We start from the raw sequence: 22,744 nt of genomic DNA on the forward strand, positions 1-22,744 counted from the left end.
CTTTTGACCTCTTAGATGCAAGTGGGAAACTTTGGGGGGTATGCATGGTGAGTTTAGTCAGTAGTATCCACACTAGGTTTTATTATCCTGCTCTTTTGTTTTTAAAGATATTTTATTTTATTTATTTATTTTTTCAAGATGGAGTCTCGCTCTGTCACCCAGGCTGGAGTGCAATGCCACAATCTCAGCTCACTGCAACCTCCGCCTTCTGGGTTCAAGTGATTCTCCTGCCTCAGCCTCCTGAATGAATGGGACTACAGGCACCTGCCACCACACCCGGCTAATTTTTTGTATTTTTAGTAGAGACGGGATTTCACCGTGTTAGCCAGGATGGTCTTGATCTCCTGACCTCGTGATCCACTTGCCTTGGCCTCCCAAAGTGCTGGGATTACAGGCATGAGCCACCGCACCCGGCCCAATTTTTATATTTTTAGTAGAGATGGGGTTTCACCAGGTTGGCCAGGCTGGTCTTGAACTCCTGATCTCAGGTGATCCACCAGCTTCGGCCTCCCAAACTGCTGGAATTACAGGCGTGAGCCACCGCATCTGGCCTAAAGATATTTTAATATCAAAAGTGATACTGTATAAGTTACTATTATTTATTTCTGCGTATGGACAGTCCTGAAGAAATAAGAGAAAAGATCTTGAATTTCTTTGACCATGTTTTAACAAAAATGAAGACATCTGACGAAGACATTATCCCTCTGGAATCTTGCCAGTGTGAAGAAATCCTAGAGATTGTCATCTTGCCTCTGGCCCACCATTTTCTGGCTTTGGGAGAAAATAACAAAGCCTTATATTACTTCTTAGAAATTGCATCTGCTTATCTCATCTTTTGTGATAACTACATGGTAAGCTGTTTCTACCCAGACCAACTCCACCCTAGAGACAATTCATAGAACATAGAGCCAGAAGGGAAGCTCCAGCATGCTTTCTGATTACTTCATGTTGTATATTCCCGACAGCACCCCTTTCCACTGAAAATCACATTGCTTAGAAGGGAAATGATCTAAGATTGAGAAAAGAGAATTGGAATACATTGCAACTAGCATTGTAAATTATTTAAAATATTGCCACCTTTAGAAACTTGCCATGAATTGTCTACCTGTATGGGAGGTAAGGGGGCACATCTCATTCCCAAAATGATGCAGAGAGGACTCTCAGCATAGTCTTCCTCAAGTGGCATTTACCCTCTGTTAAGCCTAAAATACCTGTGAGCACAAAATACCTGTAGGTCTTTGGATGAGTGCAATTCTGGTTTTTTGTTTTGTTTTTGAGATGACGTCTTTGTCACCCAGGCTGGAGTGTAGTGGCGCGATCTCTGCTCACTGCAACGTCTGCCTCTCGGAATCAAGCCATCCTCCCGCTTCAGCCTCCTGAGTAGCTGGGACTGCAGACGTGTGCCACCATGCCCAGCTAATTTTTTGTGTTCTTGGTAGAGATGGGGTTACACTATGTTGCCCAGGCTGGTCTTGAACACCTGAGCTCAAGGGATCTGCCCTCCTTGACCTTCCAAAGTGCTAGGATTACAAGTGTGAGCCACTGTGCCCAGCCAATTCTGGTTTTAATATTGTGATCCCCAAAGAGGCTCTCCCTGCCTTTGTCATCATGCAATGTGTGCTAGATTATTACACATACCATTAGACCACCAAAGCACTAGTGAATGTTTCTCTAGGGTAATTATAAATAAGGTTCCAGGGCACTATGCCCATAGAAATGAGGGGATTTGATACACATGATGAAATAAACAGAATTCATTGTTAAGTAAGTTGGAAATCACTGAGCTGAATACAGGTAAATAGATGCCTTTAGATACTTCAGGGCCTTTGATATGCTGAGATATATATATATAAATCTGTTCAGAGGACACAGAAGGGTAAAGGCCAGGCTAGGCTGAAGCATACTGTGTTTCTCAAACTTATTTGCCCTTAGATCTCTTTTCATGGAGCAGCTGGCTGGGCTAACCTTCCATGAACTCACTTGAGGAAATGTCTTTCTGGGCCCTTGCTTCATCTGACTTCAGCCAGCTTCAGGAAGAGCTTCATAGACCTTCCATAATTTACAGTTGCTACTGGTCACAGCAGCCTAATCAACCCTCCTACCTTAGATTTATATAAAATTATAAAATTAAACTATTAAAAATGTCACTAAGTTCCTGTCCTTGAAACATTTACGTTAAGAATGAAAGTCTCCTGCATATTTCATGCACATATTCGAGGTGATGATGGGGATGTAGCCAATGAGTCCCAGGAGGAGGAGGCTTAGGTAGCCCTGGGGGCCAACTTTCTAAAATCTATGCATACCCCGTTTCACTTGACAAGAAGACAATGATTAGAAGCACAGCCTCAGTGCAAGGTCCCAGAATGTGACATTTGTACCCCCACTCCCATCAAACTCCAGTGGGACTGGGGCTGGTGGCCAACTCATCATGTCTCCCTCTTTTTTTTGCCTCCCACACATACCCAACAGGATGCATGAGACTGGGAGATATTGCCTCACCTTATTTTATTCTTCAAGTCTGATCTTACCTTGGTGTGCACACGTGCTAAGATTTGCCTAATGATGTTGGGAGGTGAAGATGAAGTGATGAGAGTTGTGCAGGGACTTACTTCCTCATCCACCTCCCAAAATGACCCTGGCAAAGGAAATGGGGGTGATTCATAATTCATTTAAAAACTGAAGACCAACTTCTCACAGATGTGGGGATGCTGTTCAAGGGAAGTGGATGTGTTGTTGGGAATAGGGAGGTTGGGGATAGAATTATTGAGAGGAAGAAACTGGCTTGAGGGAAACTTCGGGTAAGGCGACCTAGAGGATAGTGTGAGGAAAGGTGGAGATTTCCAGATTCATTCTCTTGATGGAGTGATCCAGCAGACAAAGGTAAGCATGAAGGTGAGATCTTCACCCATCAGCTCCTGTCTGGAATTTGGAAGCCCATTTTAATCAGTGGAGCTGGGGATGGAAGTGGAGGTGGTAACTGAAATGGCTCCTGCATCTCTTAGCTCAGTAGAGTCTGGGGCAATGGCCCTTCTGTGGGCTCAATCCCTGCTGAATCAACACTTTTCTACTCCTTGGGCTGGTTACAGGCATACATGTATTTGAATGAAGGACAGAAGTTGCTAAAAACTCTCAAGAAGGACAAATCTTGGAGCCAGACATTTGAGTCTGCCACCTTTTACAGCCTCAAAGGTGAGGTAAGAAACCATTAAAGACTTGAATTTATCTGTTATATATCTTAGGCCTTTCCATAGAAGTAGAAGTCATCCATATACTTTCTACACCCTCCTCCCATCTCTTGCCACAGACTTCTAGCCAAGACTCTAGAAACTCAAATCCCTGGGCTCCAACCTCCTCATCATGGCTTACCAGCAAGATCTTCCCTGTCTTCCAGGTTTACATCTTTTTTTTTTTTTTTTGAGAGGGAGTCTTGCTGTGTTGCCCAGCCTGGAATACAGTGGCGCGATATCGGCTCTCTGCAAATTCCGTCTCCTGGATTCAAGTGATTCTCCTGCCTCAGCCTCCAAAGTAGCTGGGATTACAGGCATGCGCCACCACGCCCAGCTAATTTTTGTATTTTAGTAGAGATGGGGTTTCACCATGTTGGCCAGGCTGGTCTCAAACTCCTGACCTCAAGTGATCCGCCCGCCCTGACCTCCCAAAGTGCTGGGATTACAGGCGTTAGCCACCGTGCCCGGCCCAGGTTGACACCTTTATGAAATATTTTTGTTACAATCTCTAAAAATGGACCTGAATGGGTAAACATTGTCTCAGAGGTAGGCAATGCACAACTAAGATGCTAAATCCTAGTCATTCAACCACCCTTCATGCATATATCCAATAGACATTTTCTATTATGCCAGGCACAGGAAGATTTTGTTTCTGGTCCATAAATTACCTTTTTTGATAAGAATCCCCAAAATATGGATTGTTGGGACCTACTAATTAAGTTAGAATCATCGTTTTCCTCTTTTCCTCTCTTCCCTCCCACCTCCCTGTAGGTCTGTTTCAATATGGGCCAGATAGTGCTTGCCAAGAAAATGCTGAGGAAGGCACTGAAGCTCCTCAACCGAATCTTTCCTTACAACTTAATCTCCTTGTTTCTCCATATCCATATCGAGAAAAACAGACACTTTCATTATGTGAATCGGCAGGCCCAAGAGAGCCCACCTCCAGGGTAAGGGAAGGAGCTGGGGAGAGCAGACTGTTTAGTCTCACTCCCCAGAAAGGCCTACACGTAATCCAAGTCAGCCCCCAAAGCCTGGCCTCCAGGGGGCACAAGGACTCCTGTTTGGCTCTGACCATTCATTGGGGAGGGGGCGAGTGTGGGAGGCGCTCCCAGACCAGGGTTGCCACAAAGTACTTTACAGGCAGTTTTTGCCAAAGGGAATTTTGATGACTCAAACATAAGGGACCTCGTTGTAAGGTAAGTTCTAGGGTCCATCCTAACTCATCTAGCCCTTTAACCCCCATGGCCATCCGTGTTCTCATTGGATGGAACCTGCACCACTGCTCCTGGGCCCTCAGTCACAAGCCCTCTTCCATTAGGTGCTAAGACACTGGGTTTTGCCCCGCCCCAAAGAAAAATAGCAAGCCCTGAAGACATTTGCCAAAGGACAAAACTCCCACCCATCTAGGAATCTCAATAGGGATATGGGTTACATGGGGGGGTATCCGTTGGTCAAAATTGTACTGTTAAGATTTGGGCATTTCAATATATATAAATTCTACCTATAAGATAACTATAATAATAATGAGTGGGAAGAAATAGTGAGTGGAGAGGTAGATGAAATAAGCATGTTGCTAGTTGTTGAAGGTAGGTGTTGAGTGCATTTTGCTCATCATACTCTTGTTTGCTGTGTGTATGCTTGAATTATTCTATAATAAATGTTTTCAAAAATATTCCACCTATCTAGCAATTCATGCCAAAGGAGATGCCTCCTTGTTGGGTACCTGGAGAGCTGACAGAGGACACCTCTTCCATCTTGGGGGAGCTCTGTAGCTATATTACTATAGGTTCTGCCTAAGATACAAACATCTATTCCTACGAGCAAGCTACTACAACTCTTTTGCAACCCCATCAGAAACTGCCTTCCCCAGCTTCCAAACATGTTCCTTTAAATGTAGGGAATCCTGAGGTGAAAAGGAAATGTAATGGAGCTGAGCTCCTGTGCATGTTGGAGGTGGGCTCCTGGGAAAACCTGGCTGTTTCTGGAAACCCCAAGAGGAAGGGCTGGGAGATGTTCAGCAGAGATCTCTCTGAGAAGGCAGTGGTCTTTGCATTACACATAGGGTTGCAGGATGCCTCAATTTGAATTTCAGATAAACAGTGAATACTTTTTTTAGTATACATCTATCATATGAAATATTTAGGACATATGCATTCCATAAAAATTATTAGGTTTAAAATTCAAACTTAATTGGGCATCCTGTATTTTCATCTGCTAAAACAGGTAATTTACACATTTCACATTTTGTAAAAGGAGTAAGAAGTACCTGCACAAAGGGAAAAGGTAGAAGAGTGTTGAAGAAGAAAAAACTGAGGAGCTGCTGGCTTAAAGTATCCACAGGTCAAAAGGTTCTCATCTCAAAAATGAGTATGACATGGAACAACATTTAATGTCAGAGTGTCCATGACCCTCACGAATGCCCTATAAGAGATTTTACCCAGGGCTGGGTGTTGTGGCTCACGCCTGTAATACCAACGCTTAGGGAGGCGGAGGCGGGCGGATTGCCTGAAGTTGGGAGTTCGAGACCAGTCTGGCCAACATGGTGAAACCCCGTCTCTACTAAAAATACAAAAAAAATTTAGCCAGGCGTGGTGGCGTGCACCTGTAATCCCAGCTACTCGGAAGGTTGAGGCAGGGGAATTGCTTGAACCAGGGAGGTGGAGGTTAAAGTGAGCCAAGATCACGCCACTGCACTCCAGCCTGGGCAATAAAGCGAGACTCCGTCTCAAAAAAAAAAAAAGAGAGATTTTACCCTGTCCATGTTTCCTTAGAACCTTTTTAAAAAATCATTTCCACATCATAATTTAGAAAGTTTATTTTGCCAAGGTTGAGGACACGCCTGTAACACAGCCTCAGTAAGTCCTAACGACATGTGCCCAGGGTGGTCGGGGCACAGCTTAATTTTATACATTTGGGGAGACAGGAGACATCAATCAACATATGTAAGAAGTACATTGGTTCGGTCTGGAAAGGTGGGACAACTTGAAGCAAAGGCAGGAAGTTGGGAGGGAGCTTCCAGGTCACAGATAGGTGAGACAAACGGTTGCATTCTTTTGAGTTTCTGATTAGCCTTTCCAAAGGAGGCAAATCAGATATGCATCTATCTCAAAGGGCAGAGGAGTGACTTTGAATAGAATGGGAGGCAGGTTTGCCCTAAGTAGTTTCCAGCTTGAGTTTTCCTTAGTGATTTTGGGGGCCCAAGATATTTTCCTTTCAAAACGCAATAGTTAAAAATGCTCATTTTTTGGCCGGGCGCAGTGGCTCACGCTTGCAATCCCAGCACTTCGGGAGGCTGAGGCAGGCGGATCACCTGAGGTCAGGGATTCAGGACCAGCCTGGCCAACATGGCGAAACCCCATCTCTACTAAAAACACAAAATAATTAGCCAGGCATGGTGGTGTGTGCCTGTAATCCCAGCTACTGGGGAGGCTGAGGAAAGAGAATCGCTTGAACCTGGGAAGCAGAGGTTGCAGTGAGCTGAGATCATGCCACTGCACTCCAACCTGGACAACAGAGCGAGGCTCAAAAAACAAAAAATCCTCTTCTTTTTTTTTTTTTGTAAACTGAAAAGTACCCAAGACAGGTCTCAATCAATCTGTAAGTTTATTTTGCCAAGGTTAAGGACATGCCCAGAAGAAAAAAAACCACAAAACCACAGAAACAGTCCCTGTTTGAGACTGCAGTATTTAAAGGGGAAAAGTGGGCTGGAGGAAAATGAGGGAGGGCATGATAATAATCCACATGTTGCAAGAGAATAGGAGCAGCTAGGGGAATAGTCAATTATGTATTGTCTCACACTCAGTAAATAGGCACTTAACGTAGGATAAGGCGGACATAGAGTAGCTACCTGTACAGATACTTAACTTTTTATCTGTAGCTGTCTGCTAAGGAACAAAAGGAAAGGTAACTTCTTGCATGACTCAGCTTTCAGCTTAATTTTTTCCTTTTGGCATAGTGAATTGGGATCCTGAGTTTTTATTTTCCTTTCACACCTTTGTTGAGCTGAGAAGTAGTTCCTGAAAGCAGTGTGCAATGGAGAAAATAATACATTGGGCTTTTGGGCTGGAGGTAGATGGAGTTGGAATCCTGGCACCACCACATTCCAGCTGTGTGTCTTTGCCTTAATTACTTAACCTGAGTCTCACCTTCCTCAAATGTAAAATGGAGTCAGTTATTCCACTCTTTTCTTACAGGACTGTCATCAGAATCAAATGTGATGAATAATATCAATGTGCTTTTCAAATAGCTTCATTTAGCAATTACCTGACACAGGACAGACGCTTTACATAAATTATCTTAATCATTATAAAGTAGGTATTATGATTCCCATTTTACAATGAAGAAAATGTGCTCCATAAAAATTAATGTGCTTGTTTGTCAGTCATGGAGACAGGCCTCAAATTCAAGTCAGTTTTGATTCCCAGGCCCATAGTGAGGACACCATGTACCTGTGCTCCCCTAAATCATGGTAATGATGGTACCTTTTATGTTCCATTTGTGTTTACTTTATCCAATAGGAAGAAGAGGCTGGCACAACTTTACCGGCAAACTGTCTGCCTTTCCTTGCTGTGGCGCATCTATAGCTACAGTTATCTTTTTCATTGCAAGTATTATGCCCACCTGGCAGTTATGATGCAAATGAATACTGCACTGGAAACTCAAAATTGTTTCCAGGTAGGGGATTTTTGTAGCTGCTCCTTTAAGTTTCTGAATTTCATTTGGGAAGAAAAGCCTAGTGAAAGCCAATTAGGATTCAAAATTCTGAGGATATAATAATAGAAGACTTTCTGACTGGCTTGTTTTCACAAGGCCAGCAGTTCTCAAACACTTTGGCTCCAGGATCACTTCACACTCTTAAAAATTATTGAAGATCCCGAATAGCTTTTATTTATATGGGTTGAATCTATTGATATCATATAAGAAACAAAAGCCGAGAAAATTCTAAAATATTATTATTATTATTTTTGCTGGTTTTTTTTGAGATGGAGTCTTGCTCTGTCACCCAGGCTGGAGTGCAGTGGCACCATCTTGGCTCACTGCAACCTCCACTTCCCGGGTTCAAGAGATTCTCTTGTCTCATCCTCCCGAGTAGCTGGGACTATAGGCATGCGCCACCACACCCAGCTAATTTTTGCATTTTTAGTAGAGACGGGGTTTCATCATGTTGGCCAGGCTGGTCTTGAACTCCTGACCTCAAGTGATCTGCCCACACTGGCCTTCCAAAGTGCTGGGATTACAGGCATGAGGCACTGCACCTGGCCTAAAATATTATTTTAAAATAAAGATAACAAGCCTATTACATATTAACATAATTACCATTTTCATTTTTTAAAACTCTGTTCCGCAAACAAAAAATGGGAAATGTGGCATTATATTAAATTTTTGCCAATATTTTAACATCTGGCTTCTTAGAAGACAACTAGATTCTCACATCTGCTTCTGCTTTCACTGTTGCAGTATCACATATGTTGCCTCTGGAAGACTCCAGTGTATATTCATGAGAGAATGAGGGTGAAAGAGAAAAATGTTAAAGGATAATTCTTTTTTAAAAAGATAGAATTATAACTGATAACAAATATGGAAAGTACACATCAAAGATTTTATTTAACTCACTGAGTTGACTCAATCAAAATTAGTAAGATTGGAACCAAGTGGTTCCAAGGAGAATCTGTTTACCAATGGATACAAAACTTGTCTAGTAACAGCATAATAATCACTTGTATTCCACTGAATATTTACATTTCTATGAAAAACAAATCATATCACTTATATTAATATCAGTTTTCTGCAACATAGTTGTAAGATAGTCCAAAGAAAAATAGAGATAACTTTGATTAGTAAGCTAGATAGGATCCCCACTAAGTTGTGTTTTTGCCCATTTTAAGGTCTTTCACTATTTTTCCTGTCACAAATAATGCCTGGATATTAGCGGGGCATGGTGGCTCACGCCTGTAATCCCAACACTTTGGGAGGCTGAGGTGGGCGGATCACGTGAGGTCAGGAGTTCGAGACTAGCCTGGCCAACATGGGGAAACCCTATCTTTACTAAAAATACAAAAATTAGCTGAGTGTGGTGGTGGGTGCCTGTAATTCCAGCTACTCAGGAGGCCAAGGCAGGAGAATTGCTTGAACCCAGGAGGCAGAGGTTGCAGTGAGATGAGATCACACCATTGCACTCCAGCCTGGATGACAAGAGCGAGACTCCAACTCAAAAAAAATTTTTTTTTTTTAATTTAAAATGCCTGGATATTATGGAACTAGCTTTGACCTCATGTGGTCTCTGAAAAGGTGCCAGGGATCCCTAGGGCTCCCAGGATGAATTGGGAGAACCACTAGTCTAGGTCATAACCAAAGAAGCCTTTGACTGGATGAAGAAGATATCAGGAGACATGATCAAGAAATTACTAAGCTAAATCAAACTCATCTAATGAGAGTGACCTTGCTCCTTTATAAAAGTACATTAAATCAGCAGGCCGGGCATGGTGGCTTATGCCTGTAATCCCAGCACTTTGGGAGGCCGAGGTGGGCGGATCACAAGGTAAGGAGATCAAGACCACGGTGAAACCCTGTCTCTACTGAAAATACAAAAAAAAAAAAAAAAAAAAAAATTAGCCGGGCGTGGTGGCGGGCGCCTGTAGTCCCAGCTACTCGGGAGGCTGAGGCAGGAGAATGGTGTGAACCCAGGAGGTGGAGCTTGCAGTGAGCAGAGATCACTCCACTGCACTCCAGCCTGGGCGACAGAGCAAGACTCCATCTCAGGAAAAAATAAAAAGTACATTAAGTCTGGGTTTCTTCCTCCTGGGGTCATTAGTTGTCAAGAATTAAGGGAAGGGGTCAAGTAGCACCGAGGAGCTACTGTTGGAGGAGCTTAGATTCCTAACCTGGAGTCTGTCCTCTACATTAGTTCCTTTTGGTGAACTTAGGCTGGCTCTCCTAGAATACAGAAGTATTTATAAAGCCCATCAAGATTGACCCCTGCCTATTTCCCATCCTCTTCTAGCTCTGTAGGCCATGAAGCAGCCATAAGCCCAGCCATATTGGTCCTCTTTTGGTTCCTCAAACACAGAAGTTTAATCTCATCTGTCACTGGATGTTTCCTCTGCTTGGAGGGAACTGGTCATGGCCACCCATTCACTTTCTAACTTGTCACTCTGTTTTAATAGGTATTATTACCATTTGACAATTTCTTGTTTGCTCCTGCATTGGTTCTTGGTCTCTCTCCCTTACCAGTGTGTAAATCCCTTGGAAGCAAGGACCTCTTCAGCTGTCTTGTTCACATCCTAAGTTTCTAGAACATTTGCAGTTGCTCAAGAAATTTATATGGACTGAAATACTTCTCCACACTTGGAGCTATATCCTAAGAATTGTGGTAGAGTTGGGGTGGGGAAAATAAAAAGTCAGGATAGAATGTGAACCAAGACATTTGTCATCAAGGTGGCTGGGATTGAAAGCAAAGAAGCGCTCCCCTCAGTGCTCAAAGGCAGGTGAGGGACTCAGCATGGGAGAATGGAAAGAACCAGACTGAGAGCCAGAGGGTGGTTTCCAGGACTCCGCCTATCTGCAGTGTGATCACTGAAAAGCCGCATAAACAAGGAGCTTTATATTTTCTCTGTAAAGTGAAGCAGTTGGACCTCCATTCTCTTGGTCCAAATCCAAGAGGTCCTAGGCTTTATTACAGCCTTGGATTTCTCGTGCCCAACACTTCTCTCTCCCCCACCACCATTTCTGGCTATCCTTACCTTCCGGTAGCATTATCTGGAACATGTTCCAAACCAGGAAGAAAGGAATTCTCTAAGACTGATGTGGTTTAAGTATCCAGGGACCTGCCTATAACACAGAATTTGTAGGCTGCTTATTTTGTCCCATCTGAGGAATTCCAAGAAAAAAGCCTCTACTCTAAAACACTTCCCCGACCCCAATACTCCCACCACTAGAGATACTTTATTTTTCCTGTTTGTATTTTTCAAAGTAGTTTACATGTATTATTTTGTTTTTGTATATATAATAAAACTGCCTCTTTAGAAGGAACCCTTTTCTCCTCACTATTCTCTAAGCATGTATACTCTGAAGCAACTTTATCTTTTTAAAGAGTTGTTTAGAGTAACCAGTTTCTCTTAAATCTGCAAATTAGATTTATTTGTTTGTTCGTTTTTGAGAAGGGTCTCACTCAGTCACCCAGGCTGGAGTGCAGTGGCATGATCATGGCTCACTGCAGCCTCAACCTCCCCTGCTCAAGTGATCCTCCCAAACACCTCAGCTTCCTGAGTAGCTAGGATTACAGGCTTGTGTCATCATGCTGGCTATTTTTTAAAAAAATCTTTTGTAGAGATCAGGTCTCACTATATTGCCCAGGCTGGGCTCAAACTCCTGTGCTCAAGTGACCTCTCGTCTCAGCCTCCTGAGTAGGTAGGACTACAGGCATATGCCACCATGCCTGGCTAGTTTTTGTTGTTGTTGAAACAGGGTCTCACTATTGTGCCCAGGCTCATCTGGAACTCCTGAGCTCAAGCAATCCTCCTGCCTCGGCCTCCAGAAGTGCTGGGATTATAGATGTGAGCCATTGCACCTGACCTCCAAATTAGGTTTAAAACTAGTCCTTATTTACAAAAAAAAAAAAAAAAAGCCAAACAAACCAAACCAACCTTTCTTTCTTTTTTGTTAAATTACAAAAGTTATACATGCTTGTTATAACAAACATCACAGAGGTGCATAAAGTAAAATCTCTCCTCCCACCCCCAACAAATAGATAACTACTGTTTACACTTTGGAGTGTATCCTTGCAGGCTTTTTGCTCTGCAATTATACATCTAATATGTAAGCTATTGCTTTTATTTTTCACAGAAATTAAAATTTTTATATTTCATTTAAGGACTACATGGGCAAGGGGCCATCAAGCTTATCCTGAATGACTCAGTAAACAGGTAGCAGAAACCCAATTTGATTTCTGTTTCTAAGCCCATGGCTTCGGCCAAATGTCCAGCTCTATTCCCAAGCTTAATAAACAAACATTTACTGGCAGACATTGAGTGATGTTCCTGAGCTTTCTGCTTTGCGTTCTGCCTCACTCTTCCTCCACTCTGCCATTTCAGATCATTAAGGCTTACCTAGACTATTCGCTATACCACCACCTGGCTGGCTACCAAGGTGTGTGGTTCAAATATGAAGTCATGGCCATGGAGCACATCTTCAACCTCCCCCTGAAAGGCGAGGGCATTGAAATCGTGGCATACGTGGCTGAGACACTGGTCTTCAACAAGCTCATAATGGGACACCTGGATTTGGCCATTGAGTTAGGTAAGGGCTGGCTGGGCAAGATGGGATATGAGGATACAAGGAATGCCCCACAATATACTGGAATTGTTTTCTTCCCAGGCTCCCGAGCCCTTCAGATGTGGGCACTGCTCCAGAATCCCAACCGACATTATCAGTCCCTCTGCAGACTTAGCAGATGTCTCCTTCTGAACAGCAGGTATTTATCTTAAAGCATTTTCCAAAATCAGGGGGAGGAGGCCATATTATTGAGTATTCTGGGTTCAACTTTAGCCTAGTCCTAGGGTGGGGAAGGGAGTAGAGTTTGCAGTAAGAAAATGTAACTGATAGTAGTCACCCTTTTTTCTTTTTTCAGACAGAGTCTTGCTTTGTCTCCCAGGCTGGAGTGCAGTAGTGCAATCTTGGCTCACTGCAACCTCTGCCTTCCGGGTTTAGGCAATTCTCCTGCCTCAACCTCCCACGTAGCTGGGATTACAGGCAACGTGCCACCACACCCAGCTAATTTTTGTATTTTTTAGAAGAGAGGGGGTTTCACCCTGTTGGCCAGGCTGGTCTTGAACTCCTGACCTCAAGTGACCCACCCACCTCAGCCTCCCAAAGTGTTGGGATTACAGGCATGAGCCACTGCGCCGGGCCTTGTCTTTTTTATTTTAAACAGAATTCTTTGCCATGCATCATCTCTAATCTGGTTGCTCTGGCCAGTGATCAGAGGGTAGTCAGACAGTCATCCCAGCTGTGGGAATCAGGCCTCCACTTCTGTCAGGTGGAGACAAAGGGAAAATCTTCCAGGGAGGCAAATGGCCAGAGAATAGCAACCAGGACTAGAGGTCAAGGCCAATTTGCTCTGACTCTGGTCACCCTGATATAGAGGACCCAGGAAAGAACAATTTGAAAAAAGAGCCAATTTGAGATTGAGGTTTTAGTCCTGGATAGGGGTGTGTTTGAAATCTGTTTAAGAGGTATATTTGGTTCCGAATTACTGAGAAGGACCAAGACTAGACCAGGAAGGGACTTTACTGAACCTCATCCTATCCACTGCTTTTTTTATTCAATAGCTTTGGGGGTATAAATGGTTTTCGGTCACATAGATGAATTTTATAGAGGTGAATTCTGAGATTTTAGTGCACCTGTCACCCGAGCAGTGTACACATACCCAACATGTAGTCTTTTATTCCTCACTTCCCTCCTCCCCTCCCCTCCGAGGCCCCAAAGTCCATTGTATCCACTGCTTTTTTTTTTTTTTTTTTTTTTGAGATGGAGTTTCGCTCTTTTGCCCAGGCTGGAGTGCAGTGGTGCGATATTGGCTCACCACAACCTCTGCCTTCTGGTTTCAAGCGATTCTCCTGCCTCAGCCTCCCAGGTAGCTGGGATTACAGGCGCCCGCCACCATGCCCAGCTAATTTTTGTATTTTTAGTAGAGATGGGGTTTCACCATGTTGGCCAGGCTGGTCTCGAACTCCTGACCTCATGATCCACCCACCTCAGCCTCCCAAAGTGCTGGGATTACAATATCCACCACTTTTTAATGGCCACTACCTTTTCTTTTCCATAGATACCCACAATTGATCCAGGTGCTGGGGCGGCTGTGGGAGCTTTCTGTAACACAGGAACACATCTTCAGCAAGGCATTTTTCTATTTTGTCTGCTTGGACATCCTGCTTTATTCTGGTAAGTGTGGGTTTGGAATGTAAAAGAACTTGGGGGTGTGACACCTGTGCTGGTGTGGTGTGACAGCTCTCAGGTTGGGGCTTTGGGACCACTAGGTTTCTGGCTGGTGGACTTACAGGGCAGGGATGGAGAGAGGCTGGTTGTGTGAGCTGAAGCACTGTCTAGCAGGTGCCGAGATTGTAAAGGCACGGCAAGAAGGAGAATTAAGTCTGAAGGAACCTGATGGATATGAGCTGCCAGTTAAACTGTCAGATCAGTTTGCACCTAAGTGATAGTGGCTGACTGTCTTACTATGTGCCTTTTACCAGGGGTTTTTAACTTTTAGCAGGATATACTTAGAGACTTCATGCTTTAGAATGAAGGACTAGATTGCTTGAGGTGAGAGTTCCAGGCTGGTAGCTATTGGTGATTTGGAAAATAAGTTACTTCTGATAACCTTCAAGTGACACCAAGTAGGTCACTTGAAGTGTACACACTAAACCACAGGAACCAACCTGAATTGTTTTCCCCACACGTGATCTTGAAAGGGGATGCAGACATTGCCACCAACAAAGGAAGCATGTGTGGAGAGACAGAGAAGTCCTAGGCTGCACTAAGGCCAGGAAGGATTAGTTTAAACCCCACACCTGCCTGGTCGGTACTGTGGAACTGTAGTATATATCCATAACATTCCCCAATAGGTGGGACTCAGCAAACACAGGGCAATCCAGTCATGAGGTTGTTGCAATCCACGGGACCCTCTGGATTCATACAATAATCAAAGGCAACTCTCCCTGCAGTGGGAAATTCAACTGAGAGTGACTAGGCTAGAAGGATGATCACCCACACCTACTAATAACTCTCACCCATTCCTCTCTCTCTTAGGTTTTGTTTATAGAACATTTGAAGAATGTTTGGAATTCATACACCAATACGAAAACAACAGAATCCTCAAGTTCCACAGTGGACTCCTCCTGGGACTTTATTCCTCTGTAGCTATCTGGTAACAATGTGTGGCATATCACTAAATTCCCAAAGTTAAAATGTTGAATCCCAAGGAAGAGTTCTTGAAAAATCTTTTAGAAAGTATTCATAATTTATACCTGAGACAGCTTAAGGGTGTCAGAGGATATTTACACTGAGAGACATGTTAGGGATCAACTAGTTCATCCCCCTTGGCCAAGGACAGAAAAGTAAATTTATCTCAATTACATCCATGCAATAAACATTTATCGCAAACATATCATGTTGTGGTGATACAGTGATAAATAAGAAAAGATTGCTTTCTTCAGAGGGGTGCTGGGGTTTGAGGAAGACTAATGAATAGCACCACTTGCCCACCCGGCACCTGCCCATATCTAATCACATGGATTGACAAAGCCAATGTTGGAAGACATGGCTTATATCTTCACAAAAGCGGGCTTTGTAATATTGAGCCCTGGAATTAGACTTAACCCATTCAGCAGCAGGCAGTTCTGGAAAACTGTAGGTCTACTCACATGGAGGCAGGCCTCTTGTAGCAGAGAGATCAGTACCACACTCCCTGTTGGCTTCACTGGCTCTCAAGATAGAGAGAGACACGGACTGAGTTATACTTGCCCAATTCCTCTCCCAAATCACCAGCAAGATCTCTCCTTATCATTGAAGGGGCAAGTAAAGCAGGGAAAGAGTTCTGGTGCTTTGCACCAAATAGAGGCCCCTTACATGGAAGGAAATTTCAGGAGTGAGGAAGCAGCATTCTCCCCGCACCCCATTAACTCATTAAGCCTAAGGCTCAATTCCTTTAACCTACTACGTTTTTAACTCAGTTAAGCATGTAGCTATTATGGTCATACCCTTAAGGAAGGAGATGTATGCTAAGGTTCAAAAATGGGTCAGAACAGAACATTCATTAAATTATTTCCATGACTATCCCCAAGACTGAAAATCGCCCCCTATTATTTTATTTCCTATCTTAATTATATGCAACTGTATGGTCTATCAGAGGTTTGTGATGAGACTAAATGACAATATGAAGACATTCCTATATAAAATGCTACAGGTTAGAACAGCTCCAAATTGGAATAGAAATCCACCCCTTCCTTCTTTCTGAGACAGTCTTGCTGTGTCACCCAGGTTGGAGTCCCGTGGTGCGATCGCGGATCACTGCAGCCTCGCCTTCCCAGGCTCAAGTGATCCTCCCCAACACCTCAGCTTCCTGAGTAGCTGGAGTTGCAGGCACATACCACCACGCCTGGCTAATTTTAATTTTTTGTAGAGATGGGATGTCGTGATGTTGCCCAGGCTGGTCTCCAACTCCTGGGCTCAGGTCCCGTCTACCTCAGCCTTCCCAAATGCTGGGATTACAGGCATGAGCCACTGCACCTGGCAAGAAATCCCCTCTTATTATAAAATTAATGAGGAGAAATTAAAATCCAAAAATTGATTACTCTTGCCAATTAAAGTTCAAAATCAAATAACTTACCAATGTGAGTTAAAGGTTAAGGAATCTAAAGTCCAGAAATCATCCAAATTTATTTTTCTTGTCTATCTCAGCAGGAGAGTTTTTTAAACAGCTGTGTCCTAGGCCAATGCTGCTCAGACTTTAGTGGGCATAAAAATCACCTGGAGGGCAATCGGCCAGCTCTCGGGGTGCTGAGCCAGGCGGGCTAGGCGAGGCGCGGGCCGGCCCCGCCCCTCAAGGCCGGCGAGTCCCCTTCCCAGAGACTTGGCTAGGCGCGGCGCGAGGCTGGCGCTGCGGCGCCAGCAGCCCTGTGGTGGCGACGACGATGGACCAGGAGCCAGTGGGCCCTGTGGAACGAGGAGAAGCCGTCGCAGCCTCGGGAGCTGCGGCCGCCGCGGCATTCGGGGAATCTGCGGGGCAGGAAATTAAGGGATCCAAAAAGCTGAGTCATGGTCCAAAAGGAAACGTTGATGTCAGGACAACCATAGCCAAATTTTATCTCAAGGATGAGTAACGAAAGAGGCTTTGAAATGTAGAACTGGGAGTCATAGGAAAAAAGAAGAAAGTCCCAAGGAGAGTCATCCACTTCGTTAGTGGCGAAACAATGGAAGAATACAGCACAGATGAAGTTGATGGCCTGGAGAAGAAAGATGTTTTGCCTACTGTTGATCCGATTTGGCTTTAAATATTTGGCTATTAGAAAATCATGCCGGGCGCGGTGGCTGACACCTGTAATCCCAGCACTTTGGGAGGCCGAGGCCGGCAGATCACCTGAGGTCGGGAGTTCAAGACCAGCCTGACCAACATGGAGAAACCCCATCTCTACTAAAAATACAAAAAAATTAGCCAGGCATGGTGGCGCATGCCTGTAAACCCAGCTACCTGGGAGGCTGAGGCAGGAGAATTGCTTGAACCCAGGAGGCGAAGGTTGCGGTGAGCCAAGATCGCGCCATTGCACTCCAGCCTGGGCAACAAGAGTGAAACTTGGTCTCAAAAAATAAAAAAATAAAAAATAAAAAATTATAAGCAGGCCAGGAGCAGTGGCTCACGCCTGTAATCGCAGCACTTTGGGAGGCCGAGGTGGGTGGATCACCTGAGGTCAGGAGTTCGAGACCAGCCTGGCCAACATGGCGAAACCGTGTCTCTACTAAAAATATAAAAAATTAGGCAGGCGTGATGGCAGGCGCCTGTAATCCCAGCTACTCAGGAGGCTGAGGCAAGAGAATTGCTTCAACCCGGGAAGCAGAGGTTGCAGTGAGCCGAGATCGTGCCATTGTACTCCAGCCTGGTCAACAAGGGTGAAACTCCATCTAAAAAAAAAAAAAAAAAATCTGATTTTCTACACAGAAAATATTCAAAGGATTATACCATATACTCTGAAGGTAGTTCCAAATGCAGGTAGAATATTAAAGAGGTATTTCATGCAATGTAAGAATTGTTGGAATAAATGCCTTCTTTTTAATTACTTTGAAGGGTTAAAAAAAAAAAATCACCTGGAGAGCTTGTTAACTCAGAGATGCCACACCCCCAGAGCCTGTCTGATTCAGTAGACCTGGACTGAATCAGAGAACCTGCATTAATGAGAATCCAGGTGATACTGATGATGCTAGTCTGTGGACCACATTTTGAGCAGTACTGGCCTAAATCATCTCTCTTTGGTATTGGAACAATTTCTTCAAGCCCCAGAATCTACAGCTCCAAGTGTCTGATCTCCCTCACTTTTTAATTTAAAAAGCCAAAGTGGCCGGGCATGGTGGCTCAGCCTGTAATCCCAGCACTTTGGGAGGCCAAGGCGGGCGGATCACCTGAGGTCAGGAGTTCGAGACCAGCCTAGCCAACATGGTGAAACCCCGTATCTACTTAAAATACAAAAAATTAGCTGGGCGTGGTGGTACACACCTGTAATCCCAGCTACTCGGGAGGCTGAGGCAGGAGAATCACTTGAACCCAGAAGGCAGAGGTTGCAGTAAGCCAAGATTGCGCCATCGCACTCCAGACTGGGGGACAAGAGCAAGACTTTGTCTCAAAAAAAGAAAAAAAGCCAAAGCCAAAGAGTTCAATGGTGGCTAATATTACCTGAGTGTTTCCAAGGATTCTATTCATCTCAAGTCATCAAAAAAATTTATTATTTCCTTGCTCTGTATCACATAATTTCCTGCTTTTTTAGGGAGTGTGAAGCAGGGGTAGGCAGGAGACTACACACTTCCAGAGACCCAGGTAAAGGAAGCTGCACATCCAGAGAGCCATTTCAGAAAGCCAGCCTATTCCTAATGGGTGATACTGATTTTTCTTTTTCTCTTGTGGTAATGCAGGTATGCCAGACTTCAGGAATGGGACAACTTTTACAAATTTTCCAATAGAGCTAAAAATCTTTTGCCAAGAAGAACCATGACACTTATTTACTATGATGGAATATCTAGGTACATGGAGGGGCAAGTTCTTCACCTTCAAAAACAAATTAAAGAACAGTCAGAGAATGCCCAAGCCAGTGGGGAGGAGCTACTCAAGGTGAGGCCTATTCTCCAGTTTCCAGTATAAAATATGCCTTAAATGGATCTCTATCTACTTCCTATGCTAATTATTTTCTCATTATAGAATTCATATATTTTTATAATAGAAGTTTTCGAGGCACTTCCCCAAAGTAAGAAAGAAAATATAAATTGCCCATAACCTTACTACTCAGAGATAAGTACTTTTTGTATATTGAGATCCCACTTTTCAAGTATTTTTCTGTGTGTGTGCATGCACATTTCTCTATTTTGTAATTTGCTATTAAATATATTATGAATAATTTCCTGTCATTAAATTATTTTTCACATCATGATTTAAAAGGAAGCATGGTACTTTATCTTACAGATATATGATTGCATGGCCTAATTATTCTTGGATAGAACTTTTCTGTATGATTTTATTGCTATTGCTGTGATAAAGCATCCTGGTAGACAAATCATTCCACACGACAATTTAAAAAATTCAAATATGTATTAAGCATATTAATACAAGAGTGCTGGGGCGCAAGAGTGAGCAAATTAAACACCTCCAAGAGTTTACAACCTGGCATGGGCAAGCCCCCTAAGAGAATAAAGGGCTAAATCTCTGGTGTTGGGTTGACACGTTTGCCTTGTTCTTGTAAACACTGAGCACAGGTGTACTAGTTTTTTATTGCTCTGTCACTCATTACCACAAAGTAACAGCTTAAAACAACACCCACTTCTTAACAGAGCCTCGCTTTGTCACCCAGGCTGGAGTGCAGTGGCGCAATCTTGACTCACTGCAACCTCCGCCTCCCGGGTTCAAACAATTCTCGTACCTCAGCCTCCCAAGTAGCTGGGATTACAGGCACGTGCCACCATGCCTGGCTAATTTTTGTATTTTTAGTAGAGATGGGGGTTTCACCACGTTAGCCAGGCTGGTCTTGAACTCTTGACCTCAAGTGATCCACCCACCTCAGCCTTCCAAAGTGCTGGGATTACAGGTGTAAGCCACCATGCCAAGGCCAAAACAACACCCACTTCTTAACTCATAGTTTGGCAGGTCCAAAGCCTGGGTGGTCTGGTCTGGGATCTCTGCTTAGGAGATGTATTTACATAAGTAGACATAATTGAATAATTGAACACATTGTTGCTGTTGTTATTTTGAACAAACTATCATCTGTTAGAATAAGAAAAGGAAAATTTTTATTTTACCTCCACTTACTCCTTCTTCAATGCTTTCTTTCTTTATGTAGATCTAAGTTTCTGAACTACATATTTTCCTTCTCTCTAAAGAATTTCTTTAACATTTCTTGCAAGTCAGGGCTATTAGCAACAACTTCCTTCAATTTTAGTTTGAGAAGTCTTTATTTTGTCTTCAATTTTGAAGGATAATTTCACTGGGTAAAGAATTCTAGGGATTTTTTTCCTGTCAACAGGTCATGGCACTGTCTTCTTGCTTGCATGGTTTCTGAGGAAAAGTGAAAGGCAATTCTTTTTTTGTTGTTGTTCCTTTATAGAAGTCCCTTGGGCTTCTTTAAAAACTTTTTGTTTTTCTCTTTTTTTTGAAATGGAGTCTCACTGTGTCACCCAGGCTGGAGTGCAGTGGCATGATCTTGACTCACTGCAACCTCCACCTCCTGGGTTCAAGCAATTCTCCTGCCACAGCCTCCTGAGTAGCTGGGATTACAGGCCAACATGCCTGACTAATTTTTGTATTTTTAGTAAAGACAGGGTTTCACCATGTTGGCCAGTCTGGTCTTGAACTCCTGACCTCAAGTGACCTGCCCACCTCTGCCTCCCAGAGTGCTGGGATTACAGGTGTGAGCCACCGTGCCTGACCTAAAATTTTTTATCTTTGATTTTCTGTAGTTTACAAATTATATGCCTATGTGTTGGGGTTTTGGGGCATATATCCTACATGGTGTTCTGCGAGCTTCCTGGATCTGTGGTTTGGTGTTTGACCTTAATTTGGAAAACATTTCAGTCTTTCTTGCTTCAAGTACTTCTGATGTTACTTTCCTCTTTCTTCTCCTTCTGATATTTCTATTATGCATCTAGTATACCTTTTGTACTTATCCCACAATCCTTGGATATTCTGTTATGGTTTTTCTTTTCTAGTCTTTGCTCTCTTAGCTTTTCAGTTTTGTAGGTTTCTATTGATATGCCCTTGAACTCAGAGATTCTTTCCTCAGCGGGGTCCTGTCTACTAATAAGCCTGTCAAAGGCATTCTTCATTTCTCTTACAGTGTTTTTGATCTCTAGCATTTATTTTTTGTTCTTAGGATTTCCATCTCTCTGCTTATACTGCTCTTACATGCTCTCTACTTTATTCATTAGAGCTTTTAGCATATTAATCATAGTTATTTTAAATTCCCAGTCTGATAATTTCAACATCCCTGTCATATCTGGTTCTGACTTGTGTTTTCAAACTATGTTTTTGCCTTTTAGTATGCCTTGTAATTTTTCTTGATAGCCAGATATGATGTACCAGGTAAAAAGACTTTGTCTAAATAAGTCTTTAGTAATGTGATGGTAAGGTGTGAGGAGAGGGAAAGCATTCTACAGTCCTATGATTAGGTCTCAGTCTTTTAGTGAGACTATTCCTCTGGACTAAGAACTTCACATGTGCTTTTCAGTCCCCTCTTCCTTAGGTGGGACATAATGGCTAGAACTGGGTTTAGTTGGGTATTCCTCTTCCCCAAGATCAGTTAGACTCTAATAAAACCCCTGGAGGTTAGGCTCTGGTTACATAGTTTCTCCTGAGGGCACACCTTGTTTAGAAAAACGGAGTACTCTGGCATATTTCAAAATGGTTCCTTTTCCTCTTCCTCTGCTGAAAGAATGAGAGATTTTTTTTCCTCCAATATTTACTGAGATATCCTGGTTGAGCTTCTGGAGGTAAAACACACAAAACTGTGGGGGCTCACCTGAAGGTGTTTGGGGTTTTTTTTTTTTGTCTAATTTTTGTTGTTGTTGTTGTTGGAGACAGAGTCTCACTCTGTCGCCCAGGCTGGAGTGCAATGGCGCGATCTCGGCTCACTGCAACCTCCGTCTCCTAGGTTCAAGCGATTCACATGCCTCAGCCTCCCGAGTAGCTGGGATTACAGGCACCCGCCATCATGCCTGGCTAATTTTTGTATTTTTGTAGAGATGGGGTTTCACCATGTTGGCCAGGCTGGTCCTGAACTCCTGACCTCAGGTGATCCAACCACCTTGGCCTCCCAAAGTGCTGGGATTACAGGCATGAGCCCACGTGTGGCCTAATTTTTTTTATTGTGATCCAAATACACATAGCATAAAACTTAACATTTTAAGTACGTAGTTCAGTGGTATTAAATACATTTATAATGTTGTGTATCCATGTCTGCCCTCCATCTCCATAACTCTCTTCATCTTGTCAAACAACAACTCTATACCCATTAAGTGTATGTTTGTTAGATTTAGTTGGTTTATTGTGTTGTCTAAGTCCTCTGTGTCTTATCTTTTGTATAATCTATCCATTATTGACTGTTAGTGAAGTCTCCAACTACTATTATAGAACTGTCTATTTCTACCTTTAATTTTGTCAGTTTTTGCTTCATATATATTGACGATCTTATTAGATGCATAAATGTTTATAATTGTTATATTTTTATTTTAAAAATATAATTATAAAACAAATGTTTATAATTGTTATATATATT

At 43.2% G+C, this 22,744-nt stretch overlaps 1 protein-coding gene across 10 annotated transcripts in view; it reads left to right on the forward strand.

Moving 5' to 3' along the window:
* The window catches only part of ADCY10 (adenylate cyclase 10), a 108,803-nt gene that overhangs the window by 80,740 nt on the left and 5,319 nt on the right, over positions 1-22,744 (forward strand). For 8 of the 10 annotated variants that reach the window (XM_003824603.5, XM_055112001.2, XM_055112000.2 and 5 more), the window contains 9 exons: positions 620-851; positions 3,087-3,194; positions 3,999-4,174; positions 7,745-7,901; positions 12,317-12,521; positions 12,600-12,696; positions 14,050-14,165; positions 15,030-15,147; positions 18,900-19,095. In XM_003824603.5, coding sequence (XP_003824651.3) covers positions 620-851; positions 3,087-3,194; positions 3,999-4,174; positions 7,745-7,901; positions 12,317-12,521; positions 12,600-12,696; positions 14,050-14,165; positions 15,030-15,147; positions 18,900-19,095 — 1,405 coding nt within the window. The remainder of the gene's footprint in view (positions 1-619; positions 852-3,086; positions 3,195-3,998; positions 4,175-7,744; positions 7,902-12,316; positions 12,522-12,599; positions 12,697-14,049; positions 14,166-15,029; positions 15,148-18,899; positions 19,096-22,744) is intronic. The other 2 variants (XM_055112006.2, XM_055112024.2) reach the window with 1 other exon arrangement.

Source organism: Pan paniscus, chromosome 1 (assembly GCF_029289425.2).
Source record: "Pan paniscus chromosome 1, NHGRI_mPanPan1-v2.0_pri, whole genome shotgun sequence".
NCBI lineage: Eukaryota > Metazoa > Chordata > Mammalia > Primates > Hominidae > Pan > Pan paniscus.